The sequence below is a fragment of the Ahaetulla prasina genome, chromosome 2 (assembly GCF_028640845.1).
Source record: "Ahaetulla prasina isolate Xishuangbanna chromosome 2, ASM2864084v1, whole genome shotgun sequence".
Classification (NCBI taxonomy): Eukaryota; Metazoa; Chordata; class Lepidosauria; order Squamata; family Colubridae; genus Ahaetulla; species Ahaetulla prasina.
The window spans coordinates 106,563,131-106,575,608 of record NC_080540.1 but is presented as its reverse complement, the minus strand read 5'-3'; the positions used below and the strand labels follow the sequence as shown (position 1 = coordinate 106,575,608).

Sequence of the window (12,478 nt, the reverse complement as noted above, 5' to 3'; positions counted from 1 at the left end):
GTGATCTGACAGTTTGGGTAGGTTGATCATAGCTGAGCCCACTTTGGCTCAGCCAGGCATGGGCCAAATTAAGAATAGGCTCAGACTAAGCAAGAGTGTCTTGATGTGAGTAAATAGCTTTTTTTTTCATATTCCTAATATCATAGTAATACTCATAGCAAATGTAAAATGGCTTCTTCCCATTCAGCATTCTATATAGATGGATGGGGCAGTTACACTCTCATTGTCTGTAGATAGTATAATGGGGAGCACAGCCCCAACGTTGGAAACCCTGAACCCTGGAAGTGGACTTTGAACAGAGTGCAGAAAGTGCATACAACTGTAGAGCCTGAGAAAGAGGGGCAACACTCCCGGAAAAATAATGGATTTATGAAACATTAATCCCAAATCATTACCAGGAAAAAGGGACCACCATTACCCAGCTATTGGTTGTGTCTGATAGGACTGCTCCCTCATTCTGCTTAGCCTTGTTTTTCTGCCACCCAAGCAGAAAACACTGGTCTTGAGTAAGACACCTTGTTGGGTGGTGCAGGTGAGCTCTAGGCTTTTGTTATTAGGCAGCTCCTGGATGGAAAAGAATACATTAGTAGGGCCTATTATCTATGCCTACTTATCAGAGCATCCTTTCTAGCTTGTAATTCAGTTGTGACTCATAGGGAAACACCGGGGCAGTTTATTTCTTGAGAATGTGGCATATGAAATCTAAAAAAATCACTCGTTCTTTGGATTGATTTTTTTTCCCCTTGGCTATCCCCTTTGGAGCAGCACTAGCACCACCTGTTTGTGTCTCAAGAAAATTGGGACCAACCCAACACAGCAAAAAAGAAAGAGAGAGGAAAGTGACGAAGAATACTGAAAATTGGACTGATGCCCTTCTTGGGGGGAGGGGATCCCCTGCCAAATATTTGCTAATTGCAATATCAAATCAAATCCCAAGGACACAAATACAAATGAAGAGTTTTCGTATGAACATGTAGACCTACGTCAATGTCAAGACCATTGGATAATTTAGATGAGACATGAACTCTCCAGGATTGTAAGCAAGAGTTTTTGACCCAGCCCTGCAACCTACCTATTTACTCCTTTCCCCCCAAATCCTGGAAAATCAGAAATCTCAGTATCTAAAAGCTGCTGAAGATTTCTCCTCTAGCTGTCAAAGGTGGAAGGCTACAAGGTGGCTCCATTTGCCTCACAGATGAGTGAAAATACTATTAAACACCAAGAGAAACAAAACAGCAAGACTAACATCAACCCCAGCAGACAATATTTCTGACCGATTTGTCAAATTCAGTGCTATAGAAACGGAAACCCTCCTATCTTTAAAACTGATCTGACACAGTTCAGTTTTTTTAACCTTTTTTTTTTTTACTCTTTTACAAATTCAGATGTGGCACTTTTCTTAATGCTTCTTACCATTTCTTTTATTCTCATCAATAGGCGCTACAGTATTGTCCACTACAGAGAGAGATCTTGCAGTCTGATTAAAGAGTGGGAAATGTTTGGCAGCGTATCAGTGCACCTACAGATACAGTCATAGTTTCATATCCCAGTCCTGCCATCCTTCCTCTGAACTCTACCCTGAGATGCTACTGAAAAGATTACGCCTAGCTTTAGTTAGAGGTACAGGTGGGGGCGCAGCCTGAAGACACCAGTGAATGTACTCTTTTAATCTAGAGTAGTTAGGTGTCTGTGGATGTGACACGCCCCCCCCCCCACAGCCCCCCTCCAATTTAAATCGAGTTGTCAAAATTCTAGTTGTGGGGTAGAGCTCAAGATCAGCAGGTGTACCCATCCCATATAATACGTCCATCTTTTCTCATCCTAAATCCCAAACGCGGAGGGGGGACCATTCTCAAACTGCTACCCTGGTCCATCCTTCTGTGACATCCCTCGTCCCCGCAAGGCGGAGTGCAAAAGGAGCCGCTACTCCTCCTTCCCCCCCAAAATCAAGGGAAAGCCGTACTTACTGCTGGTGCTCATGGTGATCTGCCGCCGTCCTTCTCATTCAACAAAGGGAGGGAAACGCTCGGCGAAATTCTCCCCGATTCCTTTCGTTGCCGCTGCCCTCTCTTTTTTTTTGGAGCAGAACCCCCGCTTTTCTCCCCCTTTCTGCTTTCGACCAGGTTCTTTTCTTTAGAAGAGAGAGAGAGAGAGAAAAGGGGGCGGGCGAGTAACCAGCTTCCCTAGAGAAAGAAATGTGTATCTCCCATCAATTGCAGTCTAATTGCGATGCGCAGGTATTTCTCCTTGACCCGGTGCTATTTTCTCTCTCTCTCTCTCTCTCTCTCTCTGGGCTTCTGTCTTTCTGCTCAGTCTTGGGCGGCCAGAGAATAAGGTCAGGGGTGGGGTTATAAACAGGAGCGAAAGGCAATCGGAGAAGAGGAGGAGGAAGAGGCGGCGGCAGCGCCCTGGGAATCAGACAGGGCAAGGTGCCTTCTGGGCTCACACCCCCGCCGATCCCCGGCGCGTAGCCGTCCTCAGATCTTCCTCAGCTGGGCTTGGCTTCCCACTGCCGGCTGCTACGTAGTCTTCGGAGCCTGGAGCTGTCATGCAGTGCAGAGCGATGCCAGCACAAGCCCAGCTAGAGCCGAAGGGGGTGTGAATCGGAGCGGGCGGGGGGAAGAGAGAACCAGGAGGGGAGCCGAGTCGATGCGCACAGCTCGCTGATCTAACCAACAAGCCAATTCTTCCCTTCGGTATCTCCGGGTGTTTCCCCCCACCCCCACCCCTCCTCCTTCCTCTGGACGGTTTACACAGGACTTGGAGCTCCAGATCCTAAATCTACTCGCCTAGCGCTCGCCTCGCTTCTTTCAGCCAAGTTTGTCAATAGACGCCTTTTTCAGGTGCAGCGGGAGGAGTTTTCGTGAGGATGCGGCGGGGCTGGCTGCAAATTGGGATGGAAAGGGAGGACCGAGAGGAAGGGGAGGGAGGCGGGAAAATAGCTCCATTGGGCAGGGTTTGCTTGGCGACTGGTGAAAATGGGATGTTGCCTTCCGCCATCTACTGGTGGCAAAGTGGCTACCCTCGTACGAGACGTCGCATTCAGTTTGCAAGAGATAGAAGTGGGGGACCCTGTAAGGTGTCTACGTTATATTAGGGATAGTGAAAGCCCAACTACAGTACAGTTTTGTGGAAATATTTCATACTGGTTTCAAATATCAGTTGGGGGACTGCCTCAGTTACTTGATGTCCACCTATAAAGTAGAATAATCACGTGGTGATTGTTTTTCATTTAGTGAAAGTAATAAGCAATTTTGGCTGATAAACTTTATTTGGAACAAGTACAAAGGGCTGAGTCAGAATTAAATAAGTAGCAGCAGAGTATTTAAAGAGCATTTGGTGTTTTATATGCCTCATAATAGAGATATTCTGAAATGAGAAGAAAATTATTTCTTTTTTTAAATAATTATAAATCACATATACATACAAAGTCCACAACATATTTCTGGGAACTTGACTCAATGAATTGACTCAAGACTTTAAAATCTCATGCTAAATTTTAGCTAGAAGACAACTCATTAAAGTCCAGAATATTGTTAAACTGTAGTTACTATTGTTGCAAATCTACACTCATTCCAAATACTTTTTATTCCAAATACTGACCTTGATCTTATCTTGACTGTAATCAGGATGCAGTTGGTTATCAGGAACTTCATGTAAGACTTTTTTTAAAGAAAAAAAAATTAGGTTTCATCTCATCTATATTATATACATTATATTGAACATTTAAGGAAAATATACAGTAAACAAAAGAGGGAACAAATGCAAATGGAAAACCAAAAATTTACAAGTATCATAGAAATTAAGAGTTTTTCAGTATTTCATGTACCTATGTTTTGCCATTTTAAAAATCTGAAAATCTCTATTAAACTTTAAACAGACTATGGTATATAGATCAGGACAAGTAGTCAATACTTGTTGGGTTGTTGATAAGGTGAAATTGTAAACCGAAATCCATTCTGTCCATACTACTAGAAATCTAGTCTAATTTAAGAAACCCTGTAAAACTAAAATACTATGACTTTATATAAAAAGAACATTGCCTTTGGGATGCGGTACAAATCATCATATAAAACTGTAATCTAGAAATCTATGCCAATATGTGGCAGACTATTGTTCAATCAACTGAACTTGTTCCCAGGTGTCATGAGTGGAATGCTTTAGATGGTCCCACCAGACATTCCACAAACACTGTAGCCTCAGTGCCCGGTTAACACCACCGTGCTATGGCTTCAACTCAAACTGTCAGGCTGGCTGTCAAATATGAGACAGCAATGTCATTGTCAAGTTCCAGGAAAGTGGAAGTACATAAAAAACGAGTGGAATTTAAAATCAATGAAAGAGGTGCCTTTGTGCTGCCTGACATCCTGGGTATTTGACACATGCATTCTGTTATTCCTCCAGCTACGTCTGGGGCCTCTTATCTGTTTGGATTGGGGGAAGCAGTTACTGTGGATTACATGATGAGACAGGTAGAAAAGTCTAATGCATCAAATCTTGATTGCACTGTATGTAAAAATGAGAGTGAATGGGAAGGAACTGGTGTGCTGAAAATTAACGTAGCAATCAGTTGCATGGAAGGGGAGTTTTGACATGTGATTTCTATCTTCCCTGTGAGGTTTCATCAGTTCTAAGGCAATAGTTGAATTCTGGGGCTGTTTCTGTTCCTGCTTGCTGGAGAGGCAAAAGGCAAGCAATCTTGATTCTTGTTCTGTATGCAGAAAGGAATGCATCAGTGGTGGGATTCAATTTTTTTTACTACTGGGTCTGTGGACATGGCTTGGTGGGTGTGGCTTGGCATTGCTTGGTGGGTGTGGCTTGGTGGGCATGGCAGGGGAAGGATATTGTAAAATCTCCATTCTCTCCCCACTCCAGGGGAAGATTATTGCAAAATCCCCATTTCCTCCAGATCAGCTGGGACTTGGGAGGCAGAGAACAGATGGAAGCAGGGCCAATCAGAGGTGGTATTTACTGGTTCTCCGAACTACTCAAAATTTCCGCTACCAGTTCTCCAGAACTGGTCAGAACCTGCTGAAACCCACCTCTGGAATGCATGTATTTAAGTTCTATACAACACAATCTTTCTTAGAACTTATTGGGCTCCAAATGTATATATGGACCCTAAATTTGGAGATAGTTTTTTTTGAATTTTTTTTTTATACACAAACAAATACACAATACATCAGTCATTCCTTCCATGTGACATCTCGGTGTTTTCTCTGTAATTTGGGGATGTTTTTCCAGCAGCTTAAAATCAGCATTGAAGTTTTTTGACATTTTAGGCAAATTTAGGGAAATTATAGTATAAAACTTAAAATAAGCTTTATTCAATCAGAAAAGGAAAAGAAGGAAAAGAAAAACTCCTTTCTCCCCAACCTCAGAAAAGCCCATGGTCTCTTCTACATGTATGGCATATTGGCTCAGTTAAATGCAACCTGTGGTCATGAAAATGAGGCCTGCTGCTGTCTCAAAAAGAACTTCACTTTCTCTAGAACTGATACTAAATATATTTTCAGATTTATTTCAGATTAATGATAGACACCTTAAGTTCAAGTTTGCATTCCTTCCAATCTTCACTTCATATAATTTAACCGAGCAATGTGAATGTACAAGTGGCAGATGAAACCTATGGTAGCATTGCTGCTAGATATTTCCTAGTGCATTTCTTTTACTTTTACTTTTGTTCCACCTTGGTGAGAAGGTGCACCTATCATTTCATTATTTTGCTATTTCAGCTTTGGATCAAACAGGTAAAATACGGGTACCAGAGCTGCGTTTAAGAGTTGGAATTGTCTATATTTCTTGGATGTCATCAAATGGTCATCATAATTTTGGCAGTTCGTATGGGGTAGTCCTCTAGTAAGGGCCATAGATTTAATACAGAGCCCAACAATCTTCCGACTCTCCGGACCGGGGGTGGCGGTGGTAGGGGTGGGGAGAGGGGATGGTTCAGTGCAAATGGAGCTTGATGCACAAGCATGCACGTGTGCTGCTTGTGCAAATGGAATTTTGTGCTTACTTACCCACCACATGCATGGCCCAATTCCCAACAGGCCATATCCTGTTACTGGGCTACAACCCAGTGGTCAGGGACCCCTGATTTAATATATTAATGTAATATAATATAATATAATATAATATAATATAATATAATATAATGTAATGTAATGTAATGTAATGTAATATAATATAGTATAGTATATAGTATAGTATAGTATAATATAGTATAGTATAGTATAGTATAGTATAGTATAGTATAGTATAGTATAGTATAGTATAGTATAATATATATAATATATAATATAATATAATATAATATAATATAATATAATATAATATAATATAATATAATATAATATAATATAATATATATTGAGGACCTGTATACTGCACGAATCAAAAAGACGGCTTTGAAAATATTTACAGACCCCTCACATCCTGGACATAAACTGTTTCAACTCCTACCCTCAAAACAACGCTATAGAGCACTGCACACCAAAACAACTAGACACAAGAACAGTTTTTTCCCCAAACACCATCACTCTGCTAAACAAATAATTCCCTCAACACTGTGAAACTATTTACTAAATCTGCACTACTATTAATCTTCTCATTGTTCCCATCACCTATCTCCACTTATGACTGTAACTTTGTTGCTTGTATCCTTACGATTTATACTGATAGTGTTTCCTGATTGCTTATTTGTAGCCTATGACTATCATTAAGTATTGTAAGTGTTGTACCTTAATGAAGGTATCTTTTCTTTTATGTACACTGAGAGCATATGCACCAAGACAAATTCCTTGTGTGTCCAATCACACTTGGCCAATAAAAATTCTATTCTATTCTATTCTATTCTATTCTATTCTATTTAATGCTAGTAAATAAATTTGCATCCCTGTATCCTGTTCTTTTAAGAGATAACAGCAGAACGAAAAGACAAGAGATTGGGATTAAAAATGAAGGAGCCTGCTTGTATTAGCCTGGAATATCAACAAATACCTTTCCGATCCCACCCTTTACTATTCACCTGACCTTGCCTCTGATGCAATAGGTGGCAAAGCATAAGAGATTTGATACAACTTGAGTCTGTTGGTGAATGCTGAGGGAAATGCTAAGCACAATTTAAGACTGCTTCACTCCTGGAATGGGAATGAGCTGAAGGTAATGTTGTGGGGACATAGCAAATTAAAGAAGCTGAAGGACATGCTTGTACCATAGTTAGATGCCAGTGGGGAAAGGTGCTTTATCAGGTTATAAAGACCCTTGTACTGTTTAATCATGATCATGTTTGGGGGGAAAAAAGGATATATTTAAAAATGCAATAAACCTCCTGTGATAATTTTTCACAGCAAATAGATCAAAATAACCACTATATCCCTGAAACATCTTATTGTTTAAAGAATCATGATGAGCATAACCATTTTTTAATCCTGTGAGGAGTGAATTGGATATGATTTACAGGAAAAAAAAGATATTGAGTCAGAAAATATAGATTCCCCACAGAGTAAACATAAAAAAAACAGGCACACTGTTGGAAATTACGAAGAAGGGAAGGGAGCCAAAAATAAGATAGCCAATTTCATAGTCTCTTTCTCTGAAAATATTGTTGTTTTTGGAAATCCGGTGTAAATTTCAGGCTGTTTCATCTCCAAATGAATGTCATAACAAATAAAAGTTGCCAGTTTGAACACGGGCATGTAGTGCCTTCCCTATCAGAGAAAACTGATGTATTTGGAGCTTTTAAGTTTATAAAAATGTGGACTGAGAGGATTATAAATTATATTGAGAGAATGGATAGAGTTTTCTGTACTGTTAAAAAAATGACAGTGCTTCAGGCTGAAATGAAGTTTATTTCTTATGTTACCAAGCTATCCTCTTAGCTCTCTTCTAAACCACTGGCCTACAAATACAGGAGTGGTCAATATTAGATGGTTTTTTAATTTAAAAAATATAAGGTATTCAGAGAGCGCTCATAATGTGTGTGTGTTTTTTTTATTAAACCTGGATGTATAACTTTGGGATCAAGGTTAAGCATAACTTTTAAGAAAGAGGTAAAGCTGTGAAGGAGGCTTGCATTCCAAAAAGACAGGGAGGAGAGATTGTATTGATTGTATTGTATTGTATTGTATTGTATTGTATTGTATTGTATTGTATTGTATTGTATTGTATTGTATTGCATTACATTGCACTGCATTGCACTGCATTCAGAAATTGAATAAATAAATAATCCCCCATCCAAGTTTAATTTATATTAAATTAATCATTAATATTACTCCACAAGTATTTAATCATGTCCACATTTATCACGTTCAATACCAATACAATTTTTGTGGATGGAGTCTACCACTGAAGGCTTGTCAGGGCTGCATCTAGCCCTAGGGCTAGGCCATCATGAGATTATGAGCTCTTTCTTCAAATATGGTACAACTGTGAATCAATTTGGAGAAAGAAGGCCAAACAATGGATGATACCAAGGGTGTTGATGTATAGGTTCTCTGGAGAAGTAGGACCAGTGTCGTTGCTTTGTGGCCGCATTGGAAGTGCTTCTGCTTATTTTGCTACAGACAACAATTAGGCTAGTGTGTAAAAACAAGACAGGATTTCTGAAAACATGATACTGCCATGTAGCCTCAGTTTATTTCTTCCTAGCTTTTCTGGACTTTTTGTGTAAGCAATTGTTTATAACTAATAGACCTACCAACGTCAAGGAAATCAATCAGAATAAAAAGAATAAATCTACTATTTGTATCAGGAAGTGATCAAGACATTATGCAGCTATAATCCAGTATATATCTTGCTAGTGGATTATTATTGCAGACTATTCTAGTTGAAGGATTCTGGAATCGCAGATTAGGAACTACCCAAACTGTTATATTTGCCTTGCCTTGCCTTGCCTTGCCTTGCCTTGCCTTGCCTTGCCTTGCCTTGCCTTGCCTTGCCTTGCCTTGCCTTGCCTTGCCTTGCCTTGCCTTGCCTTGCCTTGCCTTGCCTTGCCTTGCCTTGCCTTGCCTTGCCTTGCCTTGCCTTGCCTTGCCTTGCCTTGCCTGACTAGGTTAGATATTTTTTATAGTAAAACAGTACACAAGGAGTTGGCAAGGTGATCACAGATGCATTATGGCACACCGTCTATTCAAAACTTTGCTAATAAAATATCTTTTTAGCCTTTTCCAAGCTGATGCCTGCCAGCTTGTTAGGGCTATAGTATTCAAAATTCTCACCATCCCTAGAATTATAGATTTGGAAGGAATCATAGAGGCCTATGATTATATCCCTTTGAAAGTGTGGTTTGGATAGCAGTACGGAGGAGATGAAACTGATAGGCTAACCACAATCAGTCTCATTATTAATGGTTCTATATCAAGTTGAAAAGCAATAACATACGGGATCTGGGGAGAATCTGTTTATGAGACTAGTATTATTTAACATTCAATGACCTAGAAATATGGATTGATCAGCTACTTACCAAATTTGTGGATGAGATAAAATTGGGAAGTCTGGACAATACCCCGGATTATGGCAGAATGTAATTACAAACTAATTCTGACAGGTTGAAAAAGTAGCTGAGAAGAACAAGATGTCTTTCAACAGGGGAAAACATCATGGAGGAAATATAAGGCATACATATAAGGAGGATTCATGGCCTGGAAATACTACATCAGAGAAGGACCTGAGCGTGGTCACCGATAACCAGCTGTACATGAGCCAGCAATGTAAGACAGCTGCCAGAAAAGCTAATGCTATTGTGGGCTGCATTGGAAATAACAAAGATAGTTGTTATTCCCCGCTACTCTGTATTCATGAGACTGCATTTGGATTATTGTATGCTGCTCTGGACATCACATTGCCACGAGGATATTGACAAGTTAGAACAGGTTCAGAATAGAATGATAAAAAAGGATATAGAGAATTGAGGATATCCCTTATAAAGAATGGCTGAAAAAGGAAGACATGATATGTTTTATGACATACATAAAAATACATAGGAAATATGTACTTTTTCCATTGGCTGAAACATGGACTAGACAAATTTACGATGCATGGACTTCAGTTCCCAGAATTCCTCAGTCAGCTACCCAGACAGCTTTTAAGAAAATGTAGTAGTCTGAAAAAGTAGAGAGAGGGAGGGAGGGGGGGGGAGAGAGAGAGAGAGAGAGAGTGAGTTAGTTATTGGTTACCACTAACTAGTACAACTCTCCTTTTAACTACTCCTGACAGAAAAATCTGAACAACTGTGGAACAGTTCACCTACAGTAGTTGCTGGTTCACCATCTCTTGAGGTTTTTAAGAAGAGTCTGGCTCTATTTTCTTGCCTTGTATTTTCATCTGTTGTCAAAGATTAAATGGCAAATTCCTTCATGTCATAGGCCTTGTTTCTGCTTATTTAATTCTGTAAAGCAGTGTTTTTCAAACTTTACAAATTTACGATGCATGGACTTCAGTTCCCAGAATTCCTCAGTCAGCTACCCAGGTTAAAAGTTGCCAAATTTTGAAGAAAAAAAAAACACACCATGGCTATAAACTATAAACTATCACGTACATTGCGCTGTATACAGATAGAGATATACATACCATGCTATAATTTGTGATGGAATAAAAATAAATGATAACATTTTATCTGAAACATCTATGTAGAATACAACATGCTTTGCACATTATACTGTATCATATGTCTCATAACAAGGCAGACACTTAAGTTATGATTTTTTTTTTTTTTTTTTTTTTTTTACAAAGCAAAATAACTATTTATTTTGAATTCATAAGATATGGGTCCCTATTTCTCTCCAAGTATTTTTTTTTTTTTTTTTTTTATTATATAAAAAGTTTTTATTGGTCAAAAAAGATTTATGCAAATACATATCAGGTATGGTAAATTTTCATTTTTCTTATACATGATAAGAATTTTACTCAAAATTTTAAACACATACAACAGCCATATGGCAAGCAGGTGAAACGAAGTAGCTAAGTTTCAATCTTACATACACAATGAGGAAGGGTCAAGAATAATCAGAATATCATACGAAAGAGAATAAGAAAAACCAACACAATACCAAATATCTTTATCACTTCCTAGTTTTGGATCTCAGAACTCTGGGTTCAGCCTGACCCAACTCCAGGGCCGCAACAGCGGCATCCGCCTCCGCCCCATGGTCTATAACCTCCCCTTCTTCAATTCCTGGGTCATCTAAATCCAGGAGGGCTTTGTGTTCCTCCACGTAGGCCGCAGCCTCCATAATTGTACTAATTTTTTCGTAATGCCCTCCCGGAAAATCATCAATCCCTCTGGCATCAGCCATCTGAAGCCCACTCCTTCTGGTACAATTTGCTTGATAAAAAGTAATATTTCTTTCTCATTTCACGTACCTGTCTGGGAATCTGCCTCAGAATGGCTATCTCCTGCCCCTATAAGTCAGTGCCCCACTCCTATGTTTTCTAAGAATTTCATCTCGCCTCTTTTCACAAATTTGACATGAACCTCTCTAGGAACTGCATGCGTGCGTGCATATTGTGAATTAACTCTATAAACTCGATCCACATCCCAATTCATAAAATCAACACCTCTCCCAAGAAATTCTCCCAACAGTTTAGTCACAACAACTCCTTTTTTATTTATTTTTTTATCCATCATTTTTTATCCATCATCATCTTTTTTTTCCTTTGCAGTAGTTATAGTATGTATTCTGATCCTTTAAATGTCTTAAAAAACAAGTTAAAGCAAAATAAAATAAAATAAACAAACAATAGGAAAGCAAGCGAGCAAAACCAGATGTTTTCAGTCTGTCAACATTAAGATAATAATCAAAAAATAGTTTATTCATACAGCTTCACAGCAGAATGTTGTTGCCATGCAAATACTTTAAAGAGAAACTTACGCCAAGCTGCCAGTGAAAACTGTATCCTTTGGAAACCATATAATCAATTCATGAGCTCCATTTAAGAGAAATTATGATAGTTTTGCTTTGCTAATTATAAGGGATACGGGCTGTACTAAGTCTATAACAAATTCTCAGAGCAATGCTGTGTTCAAAAGAATTTAGTCTTCTGATAATACGAAGAACAAGGCACTGCAGGCATCTTGTCAACAAAGTGAACAACAGAAAGATGACTGAAAGACAGATGCTAAAAACAACTTCAGCATCCAGGAGCAACCAATTCTCTTGATTAAAAAAAAGGAGAAAGTGAGGACACCAGGAAATTAAAATGATTAAAAGGAGCTGAAACCTTATTTGAAATATGCCGCCGCAAAACTAAGTGAGCCTATGGCCTAGCCAAAGAAAATTTCCATGGGATAGGAACCCACAGATTTCACTGAATTCAACAAGACTTACTTCTATATAATTATGTGTGAGATTGCGGTGTTAGGCAAAATAAGATTTTAGCTACAGCTACAGGTAAGCTTAGGATACAAGCTCAAAAGTCTACATTAAATTACCATCTACGAAAGTATCAACTTGATAAGGAAGATTAGTTCTAACAA

At 39.1% G+C, this 12,478-nt stretch overlaps 1 protein-coding gene across 3 annotated transcripts in view; it reads right to left on the bottom strand.

Annotated features, from left to right (window-relative positions):
- ABLIM3 (actin binding LIM protein family member 3) overlaps window positions 1-2,869 on the bottom strand; it is a 190,140-nt gene extending 187,271 nt beyond the window's left edge. For 2 of the 3 annotated variants that reach the window (XR_009153493.1, XM_058169508.1), the window contains exon 1: window positions 1,968-2,869. Coding sequence is in view for 1 of the 3 variants with exons in the window: in XM_058169508.1 (XP_058025491.1) it covers window positions 1,968-1,980 (13 nt within the window). In the remaining 2 variants the exon portion in view is untranslated. The remainder of the gene's footprint in view (window positions 1-1,967) is intronic. The other variant, XR_009153494.1, reaches the window with a different exon arrangement.
- Window positions 2,870-12,478: the final 9,609 nt, after the last annotated feature.